This window comes from Pochonia chlamydosporia, chromosome 1, assembly GCF_001653235.2.
Source record: "Pochonia chlamydosporia 170 chromosome 1, whole genome shotgun sequence".
Classification (NCBI taxonomy): domain Eukaryota; kingdom Fungi; phylum Ascomycota; class Sordariomycetes; order Hypocreales; family Clavicipitaceae; genus Pochonia; species Pochonia chlamydosporia.
Window position 1 is genome coordinate 572,723 of NC_035790.1, and position 18,821 is coordinate 591,543.

The window sequence follows — 18,821 nt, forward strand, 5'->3', positions numbered from 1 at the left end:
ACCCTGGGAAGGAAAACACGCCGCCGAATATAATTGCCAGGAAATACTGCCCGAACACCCCTTCACATCTCGTTTTGTGTAAACCAGAGAGTGAAATAAGAGGGGAGAAAGTACATAATAAGACGAAAGCGATAATGAGCCACGATGCCACTGTTGCATTGGCCTTGCACGACTGCACATATGAGGCGGCGACACGGTGTAGGACTGAGCTCCCCTTGCACACGTGTAGCACCGGTGCCGACATATACACTTGGCGCAACTTCACCGAAACGGATTGAAAGAATTGCCAGATCATGAGTCTTTTAGCAAGTCCAGTCAGTTGACAGAGACGTGTATGAAGTCGTGGTGTGACCATTAATGAGCAACAACGCAGACATACACAGCCACAGCTTTCGCTGTCGTACTCGCTTTGTGCCACGTTGAATAGATTACCTCAAGGTACTGAGTTGGTCTCATATTGCAATGTAAGATATCATTTCGAATTTTTGATTCATGATCTCGAAATGGCCTGATTCTGAGTCCGATTTCGTCAACAGCCATTTCGGGGCCACTCAAGACAGGTGCTCAAGGAAACCATTCACAACAACGTAGCATTGAAACCCCTTCGTGCCGTTCGCATTTCGACGTCCATCGAAAGCCATCATTTTCTGTTGCTCTTTTTTTTTTTTTTTTTTCGCCTTTTCCCGTTTGGTGTTGTGCCCCGAATTGGTCAGGCGGTTTGACAGCGAGGCGCTAGACACAGCCATACTTACGGAGCCAAACCACGACTTCATACTTCAGCTTTCTGATTCTCAGGCGATTTTCCAAAACTTAATTCTTCAACTAGTCACTCGACGCTGCTCCATCTCAGATTCTTTTCTTGAAATCCTGAGACACCCATATCCGAGTGATAAGGAACAAAGAAGCCGCAGCCATCAGACAAGCACCAGTGAAAGCCTGCATTGGCACATAGTCTGTCAACCCAGTATTCTCCAACAGCCGTCCAGCGATAGGCCCACTGCCCAAAACTGCAAAAGATATGGCACTGATGCATAGCCCTACTACAGTCAGTACCACAAGTATCCCCTAGACACATGATATTTCTTACCGTTCCAGGTCCCAATGACCTCTGGCGTGGGCGCTAGCAACGATATACACGGTGAGAATATTGCTTGCAGCGCTCCTGACAAAACGCCATAAACTACGGTCCAGACAATTATGCCAGCCGGAGTCCGTGCCGCCATCCAGGCAAAGCCAACAATACTGGAGGCAAAAGCCGTGACAGTCAGGCAGTCAAAGAACCCCCACCCAGCGTCCGCAATAATTCCCAATGCGTAACACCCAAAGAAGCCTCCAGCATTGAGAATTGAGGCGTAATAAAAGGCTGAGGTTGCTGAAGCGCCCCATTGCATACCATATGGTGTGATGAAGACCTGAAATTAAAAGTTAGAGTCATTCAATTATCGAATCTGCGTGGTTTGACACTTACATATGGAATGTAAATAGCCAGATACATGATGAACGTTGCAATGGTGAATAGAACCGTTCGTTTGTCCTTGATGAAGACGCTTATCTTGATAGTTTCTTTTGTGGAACCTCGTGGGAATCGTGGTCGGATGAGCAGTGTTGCCAATGTCATCAGGAATAGTTGTATGAACGCAATGATACGGAGAGTCCAGCCCAGAGATAGTCCGTTATAATTAATGAGCTGGTTGACAATGACGGGCCAGATCACGCCTATACACAGCATAAGTTTGAATAGCGCTACACGGTTCGAGGATCACGTACCCCCAACATTTTGCCCGGACATGACCAACCCCACAACAAATCCACGTTTCCTCAGGAACCATTGGGATTGAACGGCTAAAGCCGGTGTAAATGATAATCCAATGCCAAAAGATGTACATACGCCCTGAGATAGCATGAATTGGTAGTACTTCTGGGACACAGAAGCCATCATCGTACCAAAAACCATGAAGAATGTTCCTGCCGCGAGGGGGAGACTCGGGCCATACCTGTCAGACAACCTACCAGCCCAGATCCCAAAGAAAAAGCACCCCCATGTCTGGGTGCTAGAAATCCACGAGATATCGTCAGCCGAGTATGATGACAGAGTAACAAGACTGTAGTAGCTCTGGAAAACGGAAAAGCTGCTAAGCAGGCCAATCCCTGCAATAAAGGACAACCATCCACCTAATACAGTCATCCAAGCTTGGCGACCGCCATCTGGGAATATGTGGTCCGCACTAAGTATAGGGCTTGGCGAAGACAGATTGTTCTCTTTGCCCTTGCATTCGCTAAGAGACACATCGGGAACTGATTCCTTGGCGTCCAGGTCTTGCATACTGACAGCAAGCGATAAGATCTGTATAGGATGTGCGTGTACAGGGTAGATTCGCTACCCAGGTAGGTTGCAGTGACAGGCTGGTATGGACAGACCTAGGGTTAAGTATCTAGGTGTGCTGTACACTCCAAAGTACAGCAAAACAATCTGCTTTCATACGGGCGACTGCCATTACCGTGCAATACCAGGCATTCAATATTTCGGAGCCGATAAGCCGCGGAACCGCCTAACTGTGGCGTTTGAGGCGTCTGGGGTCCCCGCGTTCCGTACTTTCTCGAGTCCCGATGAAGTCCAAATATTGAAGCTAAGACCACTGCGATAACTTCTTATCTTCTGAACATCAATAGATCAGCTGCGGAGCCGTCTTAGTGGTGCATGGGATCGTTTGATGGGGGTTCACAAACCATGATGTTTGTTTGCTAGAACCAGCAGTGGTGGACGTTCTCCTGCCACTGGATCAGCAGTTGCATGGCATTGCTGCATATCAGATGAACCTAACTTTTCCAACATCCTGGAAACCGTGAAGCCTCCGGACCGATGTGATGATCAAAATCCATTGGTGAGGACCGATTTTACAGAAATTGTGTATTCAGGGAGGAATCGATACCTAGTTTTGGGGTACCCATGAAAATCGGGTGGGAGTGATGTGGCTGGAAGCAAAGGTGTTCAAAGAAACTATCTTGTCACGAGTACCAGGTAAAACCCCAGTTGAACTTGTAGTAGTTGTCTGCAATGCCATGTTGCATATGGTAGTGGGAATTAACAGGCCCGCGGTCGTGCCAGTCGAGGGCGGAGGGACTTGGTGGTTTCGTAGTTTTCGCCAACGACGCACCAGCGTCAGGCGCCATTGGCACAACATATCAGCATCAAAACATCGGCTTGGAGCCTCGTGGCTTGATAGTATCCCAAGTCACTTTTAAGGGTCAATGCTTGCATGTGGCTGAACGTGTTCCGCCATGGGGGAATTCCGGCAGTGTCGAAGCTGGAAGGCATTGGCAGACCGAGGACCAGCAGAGGTTCGACATGGTGATCCAGCATTAGAAGGCAGAAATGAAGTTTAGAAGTTTGGTCAAGTCAAGTCAAGTCTGGTCCATATATGTCTGCATGTGGTGCCTTGCAGGGAACATTGAAGGCAGGTACGTCCCACTTGACAGCTGGCAGATGGCAGATGCAGGTGGCAGATGCACTGCCGACATCGAGCCGGACATCAATTACTGGCACTGGAAGTATCGGATCATTGATCAATCCCCAAAGATATCGGACTTCTATGTTGCAGACCAGACAGGGACCACTTGCTACTTGTTTGCAGATGCCTTAGCCCTTCAATGCTCTGTCTGGTATGAATTTGCCGATTGTCCCAACTACTCACTTTTCAAGTTTCCTCGTCTTTCACTGCTTCTTTTACTGCCACTCCTTATCTTCTCTGAGCCATGAAGATACAACCTCTTTGGCCCGTCTGCAATTTGACGGCCTTGGGTAACACCAGCCTCAGCACAGTGGAATTCAACTTGATCTTCCCTCGCAACGACACCTACGAAGCCATGCCTCTCATGCCGGTCGTCTTCGCTGTACACAATCCTGAATTCGCTAGCCTGTTGCATCCGCTTATCGATTATGCCGTTCACCCGCTGCACGATCCCAATACCACTGCCAAGTACCAGCCCGTCAAGGTCAACATGACGGGACACAACACCGTCTACTATGCCTACGACGTGGCGACTAATCTCTTTAATACAGAGGGAATTTGGGAACTCTCTTGGTCCATAAGAACTCGTTATTGCTCCATTCACTACGACATGGAGGGCAACTGTGCTATCGACATGCGGTTCCGTCAAGACTTGAAATCCATCGTTTTCACAACCAACGAACATGGTCTCAAGCCCGATCCGATCACTACCTCCCTTGAACACGGCCGTGACGAGACGCAGAGATTCGGATTTAACATCCAGGAGACGATGGACATCCCCCTCGATCGAACCCCTGAGGGTCTCCTCTCCTGCGCTGTAGTCGCAACACCTGAGTCGTCCGCTCATCCGTGCCCTCCAGAGACGCAAGGGGAGGTGAAGCCCACCTATTATGACCATATGATGCTAGGGTTATCCATGCCGCTACTAGCCATATGGGTGATGACTGCCCAAGCCAACGAAGACAGCGACGGCAACACGCTGATCCTCGTACTTTTGATGTATCCGCTTGTCTGTTTTAGCTTGTTTGCTATGTCTTTGTATGACTAGCCTCCTCAATCTTTACCAGAACTTAAATTGGTTCTGGGTTGCGCAGAATCCAACTGCAGAGAGTATTCTCTCTTGGACTCATGGATGAGTGAAAGATCGAGGGTTGGTTCTTGTTATGTTGCTAAAATGGAGACCCTTCCTGTCGACGTGGTTTTACTACAAAGCTGTTTGAAGCCCGCTCATTCCTTATATCTTGACCACCAGTGCCATGCCACAACAATAAAGGTACTGAATTTGTCCCGATCGGGCTGGTAGCGCATGGATTTTGGGCATCTAGAAAGTTGAAACCCGGGCGACACCTCCAATTTCAAGGAAACAGCAGACCAAAATATCTCGCATCAAGCGATATGAGCACATACGGGTGGTCCTCGATCTCTCGCATGTCCATCTAGTCATTTTTTCAAAAGTCGTTGAAGTCAGCATGTTCAGGGCGTGAATTGGGGTCGATGGGCTCGAAATGGAGTATGTCAAACTTGTCTTCGTCATCCTTCACACTTTATTTGGCAGACCGTTCCGACAAGATAAGTAACCAATAGTACATACTGATGTAACCAGTGCCCACGCCTTCCCCGTGCTTCAGCCTCGTGACACTCCCTGCAGTGTTTCTTTGTTCTCTTGTGTCTCCATAATATAACGTTCCGTTGCTCCATGTGCAATTGGGAATGAGGAGGCTGAGCGGAGAATTATCTTTCTTTTTCATTCCATAATCTGTATCTAAGAGAGCAGCGAAATTTCGGGTCCCGCTTCTGGGCCAATTCACATCTTGTTACTTCTTTCAAAGAATTTGCGTTACAACAACAGCGCAGCCAACTTCGGATCAACTATCAATGGCACTCCCAGAAGCCACCCTAGCTTCAGTAGCTGAATTGCTCTACTACATTCCCTCCGCTCCTCTTCTCGCCCTGTCCGGCCGCCAGCACCAGTTAGTTGGAGACGCTGATGGGAACAATCGTCCATTATCAGGCCACAGCCCGGCGACATTGTTTGTTCTCGCTTCCACAAGTGAGCTGAATGCCGGCCACTTGGCCGATCAAGTTGACAATTGGCTGAAACACGACGATGTCTTCGTCTCTGAATTTTTAAGCTCCGTATATCTGCTCGTCACCGATGCAGAGGGTCCGCGATTTGACAATGAAGTCGAATTGAAAGCTTTACTGAAGACATGGAGCACCCAAAGAGCGTTCACTCTTACCCCAAGGGACATTTTACCTTCAGATTCTATGACACTCTGCCGCTCTGGCCCATACTTCTCTTCCTCAGATGGCCTTCGTCCAGCTTGGCGGCTTTTTGACGACTCAAATGGCGCCTTTATGTTTCCTGTAGTACCGAGAAAAGAAAGCTCAAGAACGTACGTTCATAGCATTTATAGTATCGAGTCGACCGCTCGAACCTAATATTACGAACCTACGAGTCTAATTATACCCGCAGGTTTGCTATTCCAGGGACAGCTGGTATTCCGGTACCGAGCCGGCTGTTCTACCAAAGTCCATCGCCTGCGAAACCGCTCTCGGGCATGAGAGTTGTCATCAAGGATAACATTGACATGGCTGGGGTTCCCACATCCGCCGGAAACAGAGCTTATCGAGAATTGTACGGAGTGAAACATAAGAATGCCGAGGTCATTGACCGATTGCTTGATGCTGGAGCCGTCATTATAGGCCGTGTGAAGACAGTTCAGTTTGCCTCGGGGGGAAATGCGAGAGATTGGATTGACTACCAAGCCCCCTTTAACCCTCGCGAGGATGGATATCAAGACCCAAGCTGTAGCAGTGCTGGAAGTGCAACAGCAATTTCTGCGTACAGTTGGGTCGATGTTGCTTTGGGTACAGACAGTGAGTCAATGTCCATTGCCATCAACTCTGTAACTAATGAGCCAACACATGCAGCTTTTGGTAGTGTCATCGGTCCAGCGTCCGAGCATGGGTTGTTCGGTCTGCGTCCTACGCTAGGCGCAGTTTCTACACGCGGTGTAGTCCCTCAATCGCGGTATGCTACTTTTGTAATATCAATCATCGGCACACGCCTGCTTACAAGTCAACAGGGAGCTGGACACGGTGGGCTTCTTCACCCGGACTGCGAAGACGGCAACGGCAGCCATTAATGCAATAACAAGCATAGACATTACGAAAAGGTTTTGCACGGCCAAAGCACAACTGCTGTATCCTGTTGACTTCTTTTCAAACTGGCCTAATGGGTATCTCTCCACTGTAGAGCCTGTGATTTTAAAGCTTGAGTCATTTTTAAATGTGAAGAGGACCAAAGTTGATATTAGAGCTCAGTTTAAGGAAAGAAAGGTTGCAGATGGCAAAAAAATAGAAGATTATCTCGAAACGGTACAAAATTACTCCCTATTTTGCTGGGTGCTTTGGCTAATATACTACCTAGACTGTCGCACATATTCAACTATACGATTGCTACCATAACTGTCTACCTTTGCTCGAGGAATACAAGCAGAAGTTCAATAAGACGGCCTTCGCAGACCCATACATACAATACAAATGGTAACGTGCCTAATACACTCCGAGTTGCGAAGAAACGAGCTAAATTGATCCTAGGGCTTTGGGAAAGGCATTGACAGAGAATCAGTACCAGGAAGCAATTCAGCAAAGAGACATTTTTAGGGACTGGATGTCTTCTGAAATTCTTCCTCCCCCAATTGGGGGCAGGGATTTTGACACAATTCTGCTCATGCCAAATGGATATATGGATCCTTTCGATAGACATCAGTACGACGGGTAAGATATATTTACACACGTATTCCGGTCACCAAACAGTGGCATTAACTGAACTAGATCTACCCTTGAGGAAGGTGCTCGCCGAAAGCAAGGTTTTGGCTTCAAAGATAGCTTCGTAACGGCCCTCCCGGGTTTCCCATTCTTTAATGTCCCCGGTAGGAAATGCAACAATTCCCACTTTCAAGGAAATACATCTGACTCAAGATACAGTCGGGCAGTTCCCATATAAGTCATTGGTTAGCAATCGTACTGAATTCCTTCCTATTAATATCGCCTTTATGGGACCAAGAGGTACAGTCACTGTGTTGATGTTTAATACTAGTATCTCACATTAGAAACTGACAATCGAAGGTTCGGAGGTGGCATTATTGCAGATTATCGAGGAGTTCCTTCAATCATCGCCAGAACTTCATATCACGGTTTATACTGGGAGCACCCCATTTCCTTCGCAAAAAGGCATCACGCCGAATGTATCATTGTAGCAGGCTTCGCTCACCTTTCTCGCTGCGCGGGTACCCGGCCCAGACACACCATGTGCAGACAGGCCCCTCGACTGCTTCAAAGGCAAGACAAGGCTCACTAGACTCAACTCACTTTTTAGATCAAGGTTCATCAATGATGTTGTGTGATTCGCTGGAGCGGGTGGCATGTAGCCAAATCCGCAAGTTCCTCAGAGTCTGGTCCCATTCCAGCGCGAGTCAAGTCTTGAAAATTGGCCGCAAAGGTTCTCTCGCAACAAAGACCTATAGAACTACCCTCCGCTTGGCCAATAAAATTCCCTAACTACAATTTTGGCTAATTGCAAAGGCTACCACCTTCACGTTGTAGTGCAATTGGCCTTGAAGGCTGCGTGTGCCTTGGACTGATTCTTGAATTTATCGGGTTAGGGTTCGGGTCTGGCCGGATAGAATAACCATGGATCCTAGTCATTGACAGAGAGAATCAGGGACCGACATGACTATCCGGAAAGAAAAAAGAAAAATATAGTTCCCTTTATAGTTGATGTTTTAGAACTCTTTCCTAATTGAGCCGACTTTATTAACATTCAACGACGCCAGTGACATTCTCTGCGGGTCTTCCAGGGTCTTCGAGGGAGCGTCTAGAAGGAATTATCGAAGTGGGAACACGGGATCTGCATCGGCAAATTGGGGTATTCAGGGCCCGATCCGGTGTGTTAATAAAGGCCGGGCTATGATGGTGAGAACGCATGTTGGCTAGTATGAGCCGTGAACTATGAGCAATGAGTAGCCCAATGGCACAGCACAGCGCGGCACTGCTACCAACTTGCCTCCTAGAGAGTTTTTACTTGACCAGTTTTATATTACTTGACATCAAATACTACTTGCCCATTTCTACATGCCCTGGAAGTGTTGTATACGTCGACTGGCGCCAAGCCAAACTGTGGATAGTTGAGTTGTTGCACTCGGCCAACTTCCCAACTCAGTCTTATAGTACACTGCCACTTTAAGTCCTCCAACCGCCTTGTTTGTTTTGTTGATCCGCAAAAATCATCAGATCTACAGGGTTCCAATTGATTGCACCTGCCGCTTTCGTCTAGAAAGGCAGTGCAAAAAATGTACAGCCGATGGAGCAACTAACCTTCGCCAAGAAGGCCGAGATGAGATTTGAATTAGCAGATACTCCATATGGAGACCCATGGACCCAGTGGCCAGCTGCCTTTTATGACATGAGGCTATTAAAACTAGAATATGTGATGAAATATAAAGAGAGCCCAAGATCCTGTAGAAAACCACGCAGTCTTTCTCATAATTGGTGATACTACAAGGATTCTGCACATACTACCTTTATCAAACCCCCGGTTGGTTAAACTGGGAAACCTTTTACCATCATGCACTCCCTCGGCAAAGCTGCCGTTCTGGCACTCGGCATGTCAGCCACCAGTTATGGTCTTCAGGCGACCATTCTGGCAGACACAAACCGAGATGGCAGTGTAGACATCACAGGTAACACTGACGTCCAGGACAAGGCAGTTTGGACTGAGGAACGAGGCGCCTTGTTCCTCCCAAACATCGCCGACACCAACCGCCGGTGCTCTTCCAAAATCAATGCGAACACGTCTAATGAAGAGCTTGACAAATGCCACGATGCATCAGACAATATCCTCCGCAACCCCAAGTACCTGGCTCCGCTTCGTATTCTTCCCAACCGCAACTTGACCGACTCTGCCACTGGTGTAATCACCGTGTCAGGCAAGTTCGCCACAGAGAAGGTCCGAGTCTTTCATAAGAACGGCAGCAACTGGAACCACATTGCCGACAAGACTGTGTTTCGTGCGGATGCCCTACGAACTGGGCTGGAACTAGGAATCGACGCTCGCGATGTCCGTCGTCCCAACGAGTGGGATGGCAGAGTTACCATCAACTTCAACGTAACTGACAATGGAGAGACTGCCTCCGACCAAGTTGCTCTTCGCGTGGCACCTATTCTGACACACCATACTCTGCAAGCTCCGGACCAGGTCTTCACCGTTGCCGGCATGGGCAGGCCAGCACAGGCGCAATTCGCAGCTTTTATTAAAACATTTACCCGCCAGGCTGGAGTCAGCAAACCCGTCCACATGTTCCAGGAGATGGATGTCTGGGCTCAAGATTACTTCGAACCCGGCTACGCGAGTATCCCGGGACCTCAAGGCCCCATATCCCTGCGAGTCTTTATAAGAAGTAGTCAACCGGACCGTTCCGCAGGCAAACGAGCATTCTGGGAACTAAGATCCGACACAGTGGGAGCCGTGCAATTCTTCCGCTCATCTAATGCGCCAAATCCTCCCAGAACCATTGATTCAATGGGAAACCTTGAAACCATTCCACCTTACTCCTACAGGGGCAAACATTACACTGCTGGCAGAGCAGTGATGGGAAGGCATGATAATTTGACTCCAAACATTATGACTTTCCTCAAGGCCCAGGAAGCCCAGTATCCCATTGACGACCTCGATCATACATGGCTTATTGTCGGTCACACGGACGAATATATGCAATTCCTTCCTGCCAACAACTCACGCGGATGGATCATGACAGTCGGTGACCCCATCGCCGGAATGAATCTTCTCAAAAAGGCCAAGGCAGATGGCCATGGAAAGGTTCTAGCCATGCCTCGCAACCACCAATCGTACGACCCCGAAAACTGCCTTCCGTCCAACACTATTGACAGCGTTCTTGGTCTTCCCAACTTTGACAGAATCAACCAGCACTGCGCAAACCGGATCAAGCATAACCTCGATATCATCAAGCGAGAAACTGGCATCACCGACGAAGAAATCATCCGAGTCCCTTCCGTTTTCTACACCGCGTTTCAAGGTTTCGATTGTTCGAGACTCCCGAAACGCAGCGTTGGAGGACGAAGCTCCGAGTCTCCCACGAAGAATATCATCGAGGCAGCAGGGGATGATATGTCGGCCAACACCATCAATAAAAGAGGTGAACTAGACGGAAACCTGGCATTCTATCCTGGTACTATCAACGGCGTTGTCTACGAGAACCGCCAGTATTTGGCACCTAATCCCTGGGGCCCGATCATTGGCGGACAGGATATCATGGCCAAGGCTGTGAGCGAGGCGTATGCCAAGGCTGGGTTTAATGTGACTTATATGGATGATTGGTTTGATCATCATATTCTCGCTGGTGAGACTCACTGTGGCTCCAACGTTGCCCGTGATATCTCGCAGAAGTGGTGGTAAATTGGGGCTTTCACATTGACGGCCAAAATTCTTGGAATGAAACTTACGGTGTTTGCAACATGAGTAGCTTTGCTCCAGAAACATAGTTTGTGAAAACTGTAGATCAATTCTCAGCTTTATGAGTCAGAATAGTAGCCTTGGCACAACGACCATTGCGTGCGAAAGAACAAAATAAAATGACTCTTTTTTTGCTATAAGTGCCCTTTGTGTTACAAGCTGACAGTTATGGATTACGTCCAATGAGAAGTCAAAATTACACTCCACAAGACTCCCCAGACCAGATTTTACAATACCCAATATTGCTTCCCAAAATCATGCCATTTACGATCCGTATAGACCATGCTTCTTTGCCCCCTTGGGTTACCCAAGGCCAACGTCATCGTTTGTAGCTCAGTTTTGGTGGATAGCTCTCCCGTGTACAATCCGAGGCGCAATCATCTTCATATACATCATCTTCCGGCACGTGTTCGCGGAGTAGGCGATGTGTAGCTCGAGATCTGCGACCCGTCCCCGTGAGAAATGTTTATATTGTACCGCCCCGGGTTCATACAGTTGATGAGGCGCGGCAAGTCGTTGAAGCCTCATCAATCTCGGCAGCTTCCCCATAAACCACCGGGGCCAGTTGTGCAGCTCTGGCATTTGCAGCTTGAATGAAATCATCTCGATGCTGCTTTGCCAAGTCCCTGGCGTTTCTGAATGCCGTTGCGCCTTTATCCCAAAATGCTGGCGAGAAATTGCTGTCGGTAGTCATTTGGGCTTTCTGGGCGGAGGATTGCTCCGAGGCCTGGTCCTCACGTCTCTACTTGTGAGCAACGACTCGCTAGAAGCGATCGTGGTCAAAGTGTGGGAAGAGACGTGAAATGTGCTTTGAGGCTAAGACAGGGTACCATCCCCTTCTGGTGGCAGTTGAATTGTTAATTAAACATGCTGGACACAGTCAGAGAGACACCAGACTTGATCGACCACACCAAACCATATGAACTCGGCCATTGGTTTCGTTCGCTTCGTTGGCTCTGCTCCTCGTGTTTGAGCAATGTTCTTGACTTTGGGCTTTCGACTGAGCTTAATGAAGAGACTGGGTTAGGGACAGGGCACATGTGCCCTTTCGGGGGGGACTCTTGAATATGCTGGCGTCAACAATGGTCGCTTCTACGGTGGAGGTGTTGAGAGAGAGGTGTTCAACACAGGTACATAGAGTACTTCCAGAAAAGAAACCACATTTCTCGCAACTCGCTATCAAATGAAGCTTAATGACCTGCTGTTGCAGTCGTAAATACTGTGCAGAATACCTGTGCCAACTTGAAGCATGATGTTTGTGCAAAGCGGGCGCATATTGACATGCGAATTTGCACAAATTCGTGCAACAAAAGGATCGACAATGAGTAAGAACTAAATTAGTTTCCCGTCGGTGGCACCTGAACATGTCTGCTCCAAGTTCAACGTGAATGCACTCTTGTTTCCGTTCATTACGAGATAATCGCGATTTGTCATCTCAACATTAGTAATAACTTTTGCCAACATGGCAAGTTCATATTTAAACTCGAACGACAGATAACTATTCGCACCACACAAATCGACACATCATCGTGCGCCGCTCCCCCAAAACAGATGTCATGAATTCCAAAGTTGTCCTACAGCAGTGGCTCGATGCCCAGTGTGCCAGGGACTGGGAACTGGGTACCTCGTTATTAAGCGCTCACGTAGTTATCAATGGACAAGAACTGTCGGCAAGCGAATACATTCATCACCTACAATCTCTCACAGCCAACACAGTCAATTGGACAGCATCAATTGACCTGCTCATACAAGACGACGATGACGCCAAACTTGCAGCGAGAGTGACCCATTCCACGAGTTCAGACGACGTCGTGCCTCCAAGAACCTCTTGGGTCGAACATCTATTTCTGTGGACATCACGAGGGAAGATGAGCAAGCTTATCAGTCTGAATGACAGACAATACCTGAACGAGCAGGCTACAACCGTCGCTTCTACACCGGCCGCGAGCCAAAATACAGTCAATGAAAGCAAAAACTCCCTGGGAAGTTTGTACACCGAATACATCGATACCATCAACACTCTTACAATGGGCGACAATCTAGACAAATACTGTCACCCGGTTGTTACGCACAACGACCACACCTACTCCATCGATGAGTACAGAATGATGATTGAGTCTAGCTTTGACGATATAAAAGGTCTTCGCTTTGCGATTAATGACTTTGTGATAGATAGCAAATCTCAGTACATCGGTGCACTCTTGGCATTCACAGGCACTCCCGTCAAAGCATTTAGAGGTATTCTTCCCACAGGCAGGGATGTACAGTTCAGTGAGCACGCCTTTTACAGGCTTCGAGATGGGAAAATTGAACAAGTTTGGTCTCTACTGGATCTTGAATCGTTCAAAAGAAGTATTACGGGGTAGGATTAGCTGGTAGCATTATGATGGGTAATGGTCAAGGTCCTGTGTGCATCATTGCCGCAGTCACGTACCACAGCGCTGGTCGAGTACGATGGCGAGTTGAAAACTTTTAGATCCTATTTTCGAAGTTTCACTGCATTTAGCATGTTGTTGATACTCCAACTGTGATCGAATGAATCAAAACCTGTCATGCGTCAAGGACGTCAATCCACGCTGCAACCGTGCTTTGTGTACGCTAAAGACAAAATTTTAAGTTGACTGTCTCAAGCTTTGATTCAAAAAAATGTCAACGACTTGTCCATGACTTGTTGATAGTTTGGATTGTGCCTCCCATGATCTTGCCGTTTTGCGACCAACATCTCCATCACGTGCATGAATTTGATGGCCTTGAGGTTTTGGAGCGCAGCCTGTCAGCTCGACAATTGACCTACAGGCGAAGAATCATCCTCCGTCTTAAGAATTGTAGCGACGTAGGTGCTCCGCCTGAAAGGTGTCAACTCGTTCATCGATGCGATAGCAATTGATCGCCCCCCCCCAAGTAGTACGGAATTGTTGTCCCTTCATTCTCACCCATGACATCTCATGAGACACCAGCCGCGTCATCCGTCACCAGTGGCAGCACCACCAACGATGACAAACTCATCCCTCTGCCAGTGCGGTTGGCGCCTCGACAAAGAAAATGGGCCCCTAAAGTGAAGACCGGGTGTACGACTTGTCGGTTAGTTCACCAGCCCTTGGTCCAACTTATTCTAAACCGCTCTTTGTCGAGACAGCAGCTGACGACGGAAGGACACGACGCGTAAAATGCGACGAAGCTAAGCCAGCATGCAAAAGGTGCACTTCAACAGGTCGCCAATGCCAAGGACACCAATACGGCATTCCCACTGATACACAATCCAAAAGAATCGTACTACGTCCCAAGCCGTGTAACATTATAGCGCTCACCAGCCAGCCCGGCTACGTAGTGTCTCCCTCCGGAGTTACTTCGTCCGAGGAAGACATGATCATGTTTCATTTCTTTCGTACCGAAGCGGCTACTCACCTCGCCGGTGTGTTTGACCAGGAATTCTGCACCATGGGCCTTCTTCAGGCCTCGAATCTTCATCCGGCAGTTTGGTATGCTTGCACAGCACTGGCAGCCATGTACCAGAGGGAAAGCATAGCATCGAACACGGCGGCGGAGGCGGAACAACAACGATTCTACGTGATGGCTCTTAAACAATACGATGCCTCCATCAAAAGCATTGTAGATTTGATAGGCTCATCGGAGAGCGACACCAAACACGAGATTCTTCTTACGTCTTGCCTCCTCTTCACGGCTATTTGTTGCCTGCAAGGATGCTTGACAACAGCGCTGGTGCATCTGCGCAATGGGCACAGACTATATCACCAGTGGAAGAGCGAGGCCCAAAGGAAAGAGTCCCAAGATCACCGCCCAAGCAGCAGCCTCATCAACGCCAAAGCTCTCATTGCGCTGTTGAGTCGACTATGCACACAGGCAATTGACCTACGAGACTCACATTGGGAAGAATGGGACATTGGCGGCCCTGATCTAGTGGAACCGTCTCCAGAGCCATTCACATCACCGGCTGACGCATATCTGGAATTCGAGCCCATTTGCAACGCCTTTATGGAAGTACGACACAGGAGAAAGTCGGCCCTTGAGTACGGACAAGTTGGTCCAGCGGAGGAGCTTCGACACGCCTACCAAAAGGTTTTAGCAGCCTGGACCACCAAGTTCTATCACCTCAAAGCCTCGAGAGCCTTTTCCTCAAACGAGTTTGAAGGCATGCTCATACTGGAAGCGCGCTACCTGTCATTCTATATCGAGCTCAACAGAGACCCAGGCTCCGAGATGCACTGGGACACTTTCCAGCCACAGTTTGCTAGAATCGTGTCCTTGGCAGAAAATGTGTTTCAAATATCCGGTCAGACGGGGCCGTCGAACCAGCAAATGCCCAGGACGCTGGCCACACGGGCATTTTCATTCTCGTCGTCCGTCATGGACTCGATATTCTCCGTGACGAGGTACTGTCGACACTATGCCACTCGCCACAGAGCCCTCTGCCTGCTTCAGAATTGTTCTGTAAAGGACGGCATCTGCGATACAAAGTTGGCTTCCGGGCTCGCAGCTGGGCTGATGGGTGTGGAAGAGCGTCCCGGACAGATGAATTGTCTGTTGGATGGTCAGCCAGACTGCACGTGCGACGGTTTCTACATATGTGGCGAGCATAGGATAACGGTCCTCGTTGGTGAGTTAGTCGAGGATGGGAAGGTGGCATTGATGGCGCAAACGGCTAGAGATGTGCGGTTAGGACTTCCGGGTACTTGTGTTCCCGTGTCTTGGTGATACAATACGCTACTCTCACATAAACTAACACCCATCCCCAACTTGCAGCACATCGCCATCTCTAGAATCATCTGATCTGTATTTACAGCTTCTAGTCCATATATACATAAAGAATACAAGCAACTCCCATCATCACTTCCCACTCGCCCCCCAAACCAGCTCTATCACGCCATCACTACTATCCATCGGCTCACCACTCTCAGTCACCCACCGCGTATCATTCCCCCTACGAATATACGTCTGCAGCACGCACCCATCATCCAGGATACTCGACTCCTTCAACTCCCACGAAATCTTCCTCCCCGTCTTTTTGAGCGCTTTCCGCTGCGGTCCAAATTTATAGTCAAAGTTCCACCCTTTTTCGTGCTCTGCCCGAAAACTCGCTTCTATAGCGTGTGTGTCGAATGTAATTCCCCCCGGATAATGGGCAATGGAGTACCCCGAAATAATGTAATCGTCGTTTGTTTGGAACCGCTGCAGCGTGCAGTCCTCGCCGCAGATATACGCGACTTTTGAATACAAGCTCGGCGTGGCATGGTGCCAGCTTCGGTAGTGGTGAAGGGAGAGCGGTCTCGTGCCCCATTCGTAAAAGCCTTCCGGGTCACCAAACATGTCTAGTTGCCAGAGGTCCGGAATCGTGGTCAGTGTCGTGTCTGAGTTTTCTAATATACACTGGTGCAAGAGTCGATCGCCCTGCCAATCCGCTTCCAGCAACTTCTCCTCGGTGGTACAGTTCGAGAACACTCTCGACATTCTCTCTGCTGTTGGTGGTGAGAGAAACACGCCAGCACCGCCGAATGCTTGCGACCCGTGTTTCTGAATGGCAACTATATCTTCCGACAGTGCGCCAATGTACATCTCTCGCTTGTGGTCGTACTCGGCAAGTCTCTGCTTTAGCGCGTGCATACTGGGGAAGAAGGTATCGTCATCGCAGAGCACAAACCACTTTTTGTTCCTGGCGTCGCGGTGGGCGTACATTGTAGGTAAAAGGGAGAGGTATCTCGTGGCCATGGGCAGCGACGAGTTGGCCGTGATGGTGTCGGCGTTGATTCCCGCCTTGGTGAGGAAGCTCTTCGCGTGTTTGAGTTCATCCGTGTCTGCATCTATGAGAACGAGGATCATTTTGCCTCCGTTGGACCGGCCAACCCCATCTGTAAGCCAGTACGCCCAGTCGCTGAGAAGAATTGTCGATGACTCCATGAACCGTTCATACGTGGTTGAGATTCCAAACATGAAATCTGATGCGTCGACATTCTGGGGAAACGGGGACGTCGATACTGGTACTTCGAGGGGTTTTGAGCACCCAGGAATTTTGTGCTTCATATGCGACTGAGTGTTGATGATTTGAAAGTCTCCGTTGAGAAGTTGCTGTGGAAGGTTGGTCATGCTCTTCCTTTGGATATTGTGCTTTCGCGTGAAATGCACAAGTCGCTTCGCATATTTGAAGGAATCGTTGAGTTCATATCGTTCCTTGAGTTCCAATAAATGCGTTCTGTTTGGTTGACAGTTTGCTCTGTCCCGGGCGGCGATATGAACAAGCGTTCTGCCCGTTCTTCCCGATTGAGCCGCGTTGTGTATTGAAGATGGCACTAAAGCTTGTCCGGGTGTAGGTTTTAGGTAAATAAATACCAGTATGACAATGACCAAATATGTCACGGTCAATATCACCTTGGATGGCGAGTTCCTCATTGTCATAGTTGTCCCCATGTGCTCGAAGTTTAGCAAAGTCGTCAACCCCTTATTGTCCCAAAAACCACATGATCCAAAACGACGTTCGGTAAGTTTATGAAGTAAAAACTGATATCATTTCTCCATAAAATAAAACCGCAGTGATGGCGATGGCCAAGTGGCGTCACCATAAACTTTCGCAAAGTCCGACTCTAGGAATAACCCAACAAGAAAAAAGGAATGAACATTGGTACAGTAAAGTTGGCAGGAGAAGAAAAGACAAATACTTGCAGAACCGAAATATCGCCTCATCAATTCCTAACCATTTGCCCCTGCACAGAGCACAAACCGGTACCACCACTTCCATGCGCCTGGTCCACATATGGGTTTGTTTCAACAAGTGATACAAGCAACCAACAGCATGAGCATGCACAATGTATTGCTGATCACAAAGCCCAGTCGTGCCAAGATCCCAGCGACTCCTCCGAAATTAAGTCAGTGTGGTCCCTGATTACAAGGATTGACGAATATCACGATCAAATTGGCAAGTCTGGGCCCAGAGTTTCTGGATTGGCGACATATCATAAAGCGTTTCACGGTGAGCCACAGGTCCACATACATTTCATCATGACGTGGGGTGTCAGACTGTGAAGATCAAAAGAGCCGCAGCGTTTAAATTCCAGTTCTGTGGATAATAAATAATTTGCAGCTGATCTGAACACATGTAAAAGGCGCGTCGGATAGACATGAGAGCACAAACTTTTGGCGAGACCGGCTGCAACCACAAACATAAAACGATCCACCTCTTCCCTGTTCCCTGCAACTCTGGCGAATCTGGCGTGAGCCTGAGACGAAAATCGTCCAGACGAGTCGTCAATCGGTAACCCGCAGAGACATATGATGTTTTAAGTTTGTCTTCCCGCGAAGGGTACTCTCCATTAACGACATTCTCTGACTCTGCTGCCCCGAGGCATAGGAAACTAGTTAAATTGTTGACAAATCTATATTGATGCCTCTCCGCCTACCCCATAGCCAGACGTCGGCTTTCATGCAAAAAGGCTCGGCGCTCATTCAAGTGGCCTGATACTGCAGCAAGATGGCCACGACCAAGCGAAAGATTTAACCGCCCGTGGAGGTTACTCTGTCCTTTATTCTTGCGACCAACTGCATTTCAGTGCTTCCTGCATTTCGGCCGGTGGTTGCATGAACTCGAAAGTCATTGGCAGCGGCCATGCACGTCCAGCGGCAACTAGGGATTCAGCCAGGGAATTTATAAATACTCGATGTCTCAAATTAGCCCAACAAGCCTATCCTTATCACTACTATTGTATCCGTGGCACTACGTCTGAAGGAACCAATTCGTAAGCGGGACAAAGGTGAGCTTTTGAGCAGCT

At 48.6% G+C, this 18,821-nt stretch overlaps 7 protein-coding genes across 7 annotated transcripts; 5 read left to right on the forward strand and 2 right to left on the reverse strand.

The window, feature by feature from the left end:
• Positions 1-846: 846 nt before the first annotated feature.
• Positions 847-2,323, reverse strand: VFPPC_00103 (monocarboxylate transporter; the record flags this gene model as incomplete). Its single annotated transcript, XM_018280196.1, has 4 exons — positions 847-1,037; positions 1,088-1,412; positions 1,469-1,716; positions 1,768-2,323. The coding sequence occupies 4 exons, from the start codon at positions 2,321-2,323 to the stop codon at positions 847-849; spliced, it is 1,320 nt and encodes a 439-aa protein (XP_018148122.1).
• A 1,430-nt stretch (positions 2,324-3,753) lies between these two features.
• On the forward strand, positions 3,754-4,557 carry VFPPC_00104 (hypothetical protein; the record flags this gene model as incomplete). The annotated part of the gene is made up of 1 exon (XM_018280197.1): positions 3,754-4,557. The coding sequence occupies one exon, from the start codon at positions 3,754-3,756 to the stop codon at positions 4,555-4,557; it is 804 nt and encodes a 267-aa protein (XP_018148123.1).
• An 827-nt stretch (positions 4,558-5,384) lies between these two features.
• On the forward strand, positions 5,385-7,774 carry VFPPC_00105 (amidase; the record flags this gene model as incomplete). Its single annotated transcript, XM_018280198.1, has 9 exons — positions 5,385-5,905; positions 5,986-6,389; positions 6,444-6,543; positions 6,599-6,890; positions 6,943-7,058; positions 7,113-7,292; positions 7,350-7,447; positions 7,503-7,583; positions 7,644-7,774. The coding sequence occupies 9 exons, from the start codon at positions 5,385-5,387 to the stop codon at positions 7,772-7,774; spliced, it is 1,923 nt and encodes a 640-aa protein (XP_018148124.1).
• Positions 7,775-9,141: 1,367 nt separating this feature from the next.
• VFPPC_00107 (protein-arginine deiminase) lies at positions 9,142-10,989 on the forward strand (the record flags this gene model as incomplete). The annotated part of the gene is made up of 1 exon (XM_018280199.1): positions 9,142-10,989. The coding sequence occupies one exon, from the start codon at positions 9,142-9,144 to the stop codon at positions 10,987-10,989; it is 1,848 nt and encodes a 615-aa protein (XP_018148125.1).
• Positions 10,990-12,602: 1,613 nt separating this feature from the next.
• VFPPC_00108 (SnoaL-like polyketide cyclase) lies at positions 12,603-13,412 on the forward strand (the record flags this gene model as incomplete). Its single annotated transcript, XM_018280200.1, has 1 exon — positions 12,603-13,412. The coding sequence occupies one exon, from the start codon at positions 12,603-12,605 to the stop codon at positions 13,410-13,412; it is 810 nt and encodes a 269-aa protein (XP_018148126.1).
• Positions 13,413-14,415: 1,003 nt separating this feature from the next.
• Positions 14,416-15,759, forward strand: VFPPC_00109 (dynamin GTPase; the record flags this gene model as incomplete). Its single annotated transcript, XM_018280201.1, has 1 exon — positions 14,416-15,759. The coding sequence occupies one exon, from the start codon at positions 14,416-14,418 to the stop codon at positions 15,757-15,759; it is 1,344 nt and encodes a 447-aa protein (XP_018148127.1).
• Positions 15,760-15,891: 132 nt separating this feature from the next.
• On the reverse strand, positions 15,892-17,466 carry VFPPC_17431 (glycosyltransferase family 31; the record flags this gene model as incomplete). The annotated part of the gene is made up of 1 exon (XM_022429141.1): positions 15,892-17,466. The coding sequence occupies one exon, from the start codon at positions 17,464-17,466 to the stop codon at positions 15,892-15,894; it is 1,575 nt and encodes a 524-aa protein (XP_022285842.1).
• Positions 17,467-18,821: the final 1,355 nt, after the last annotated feature.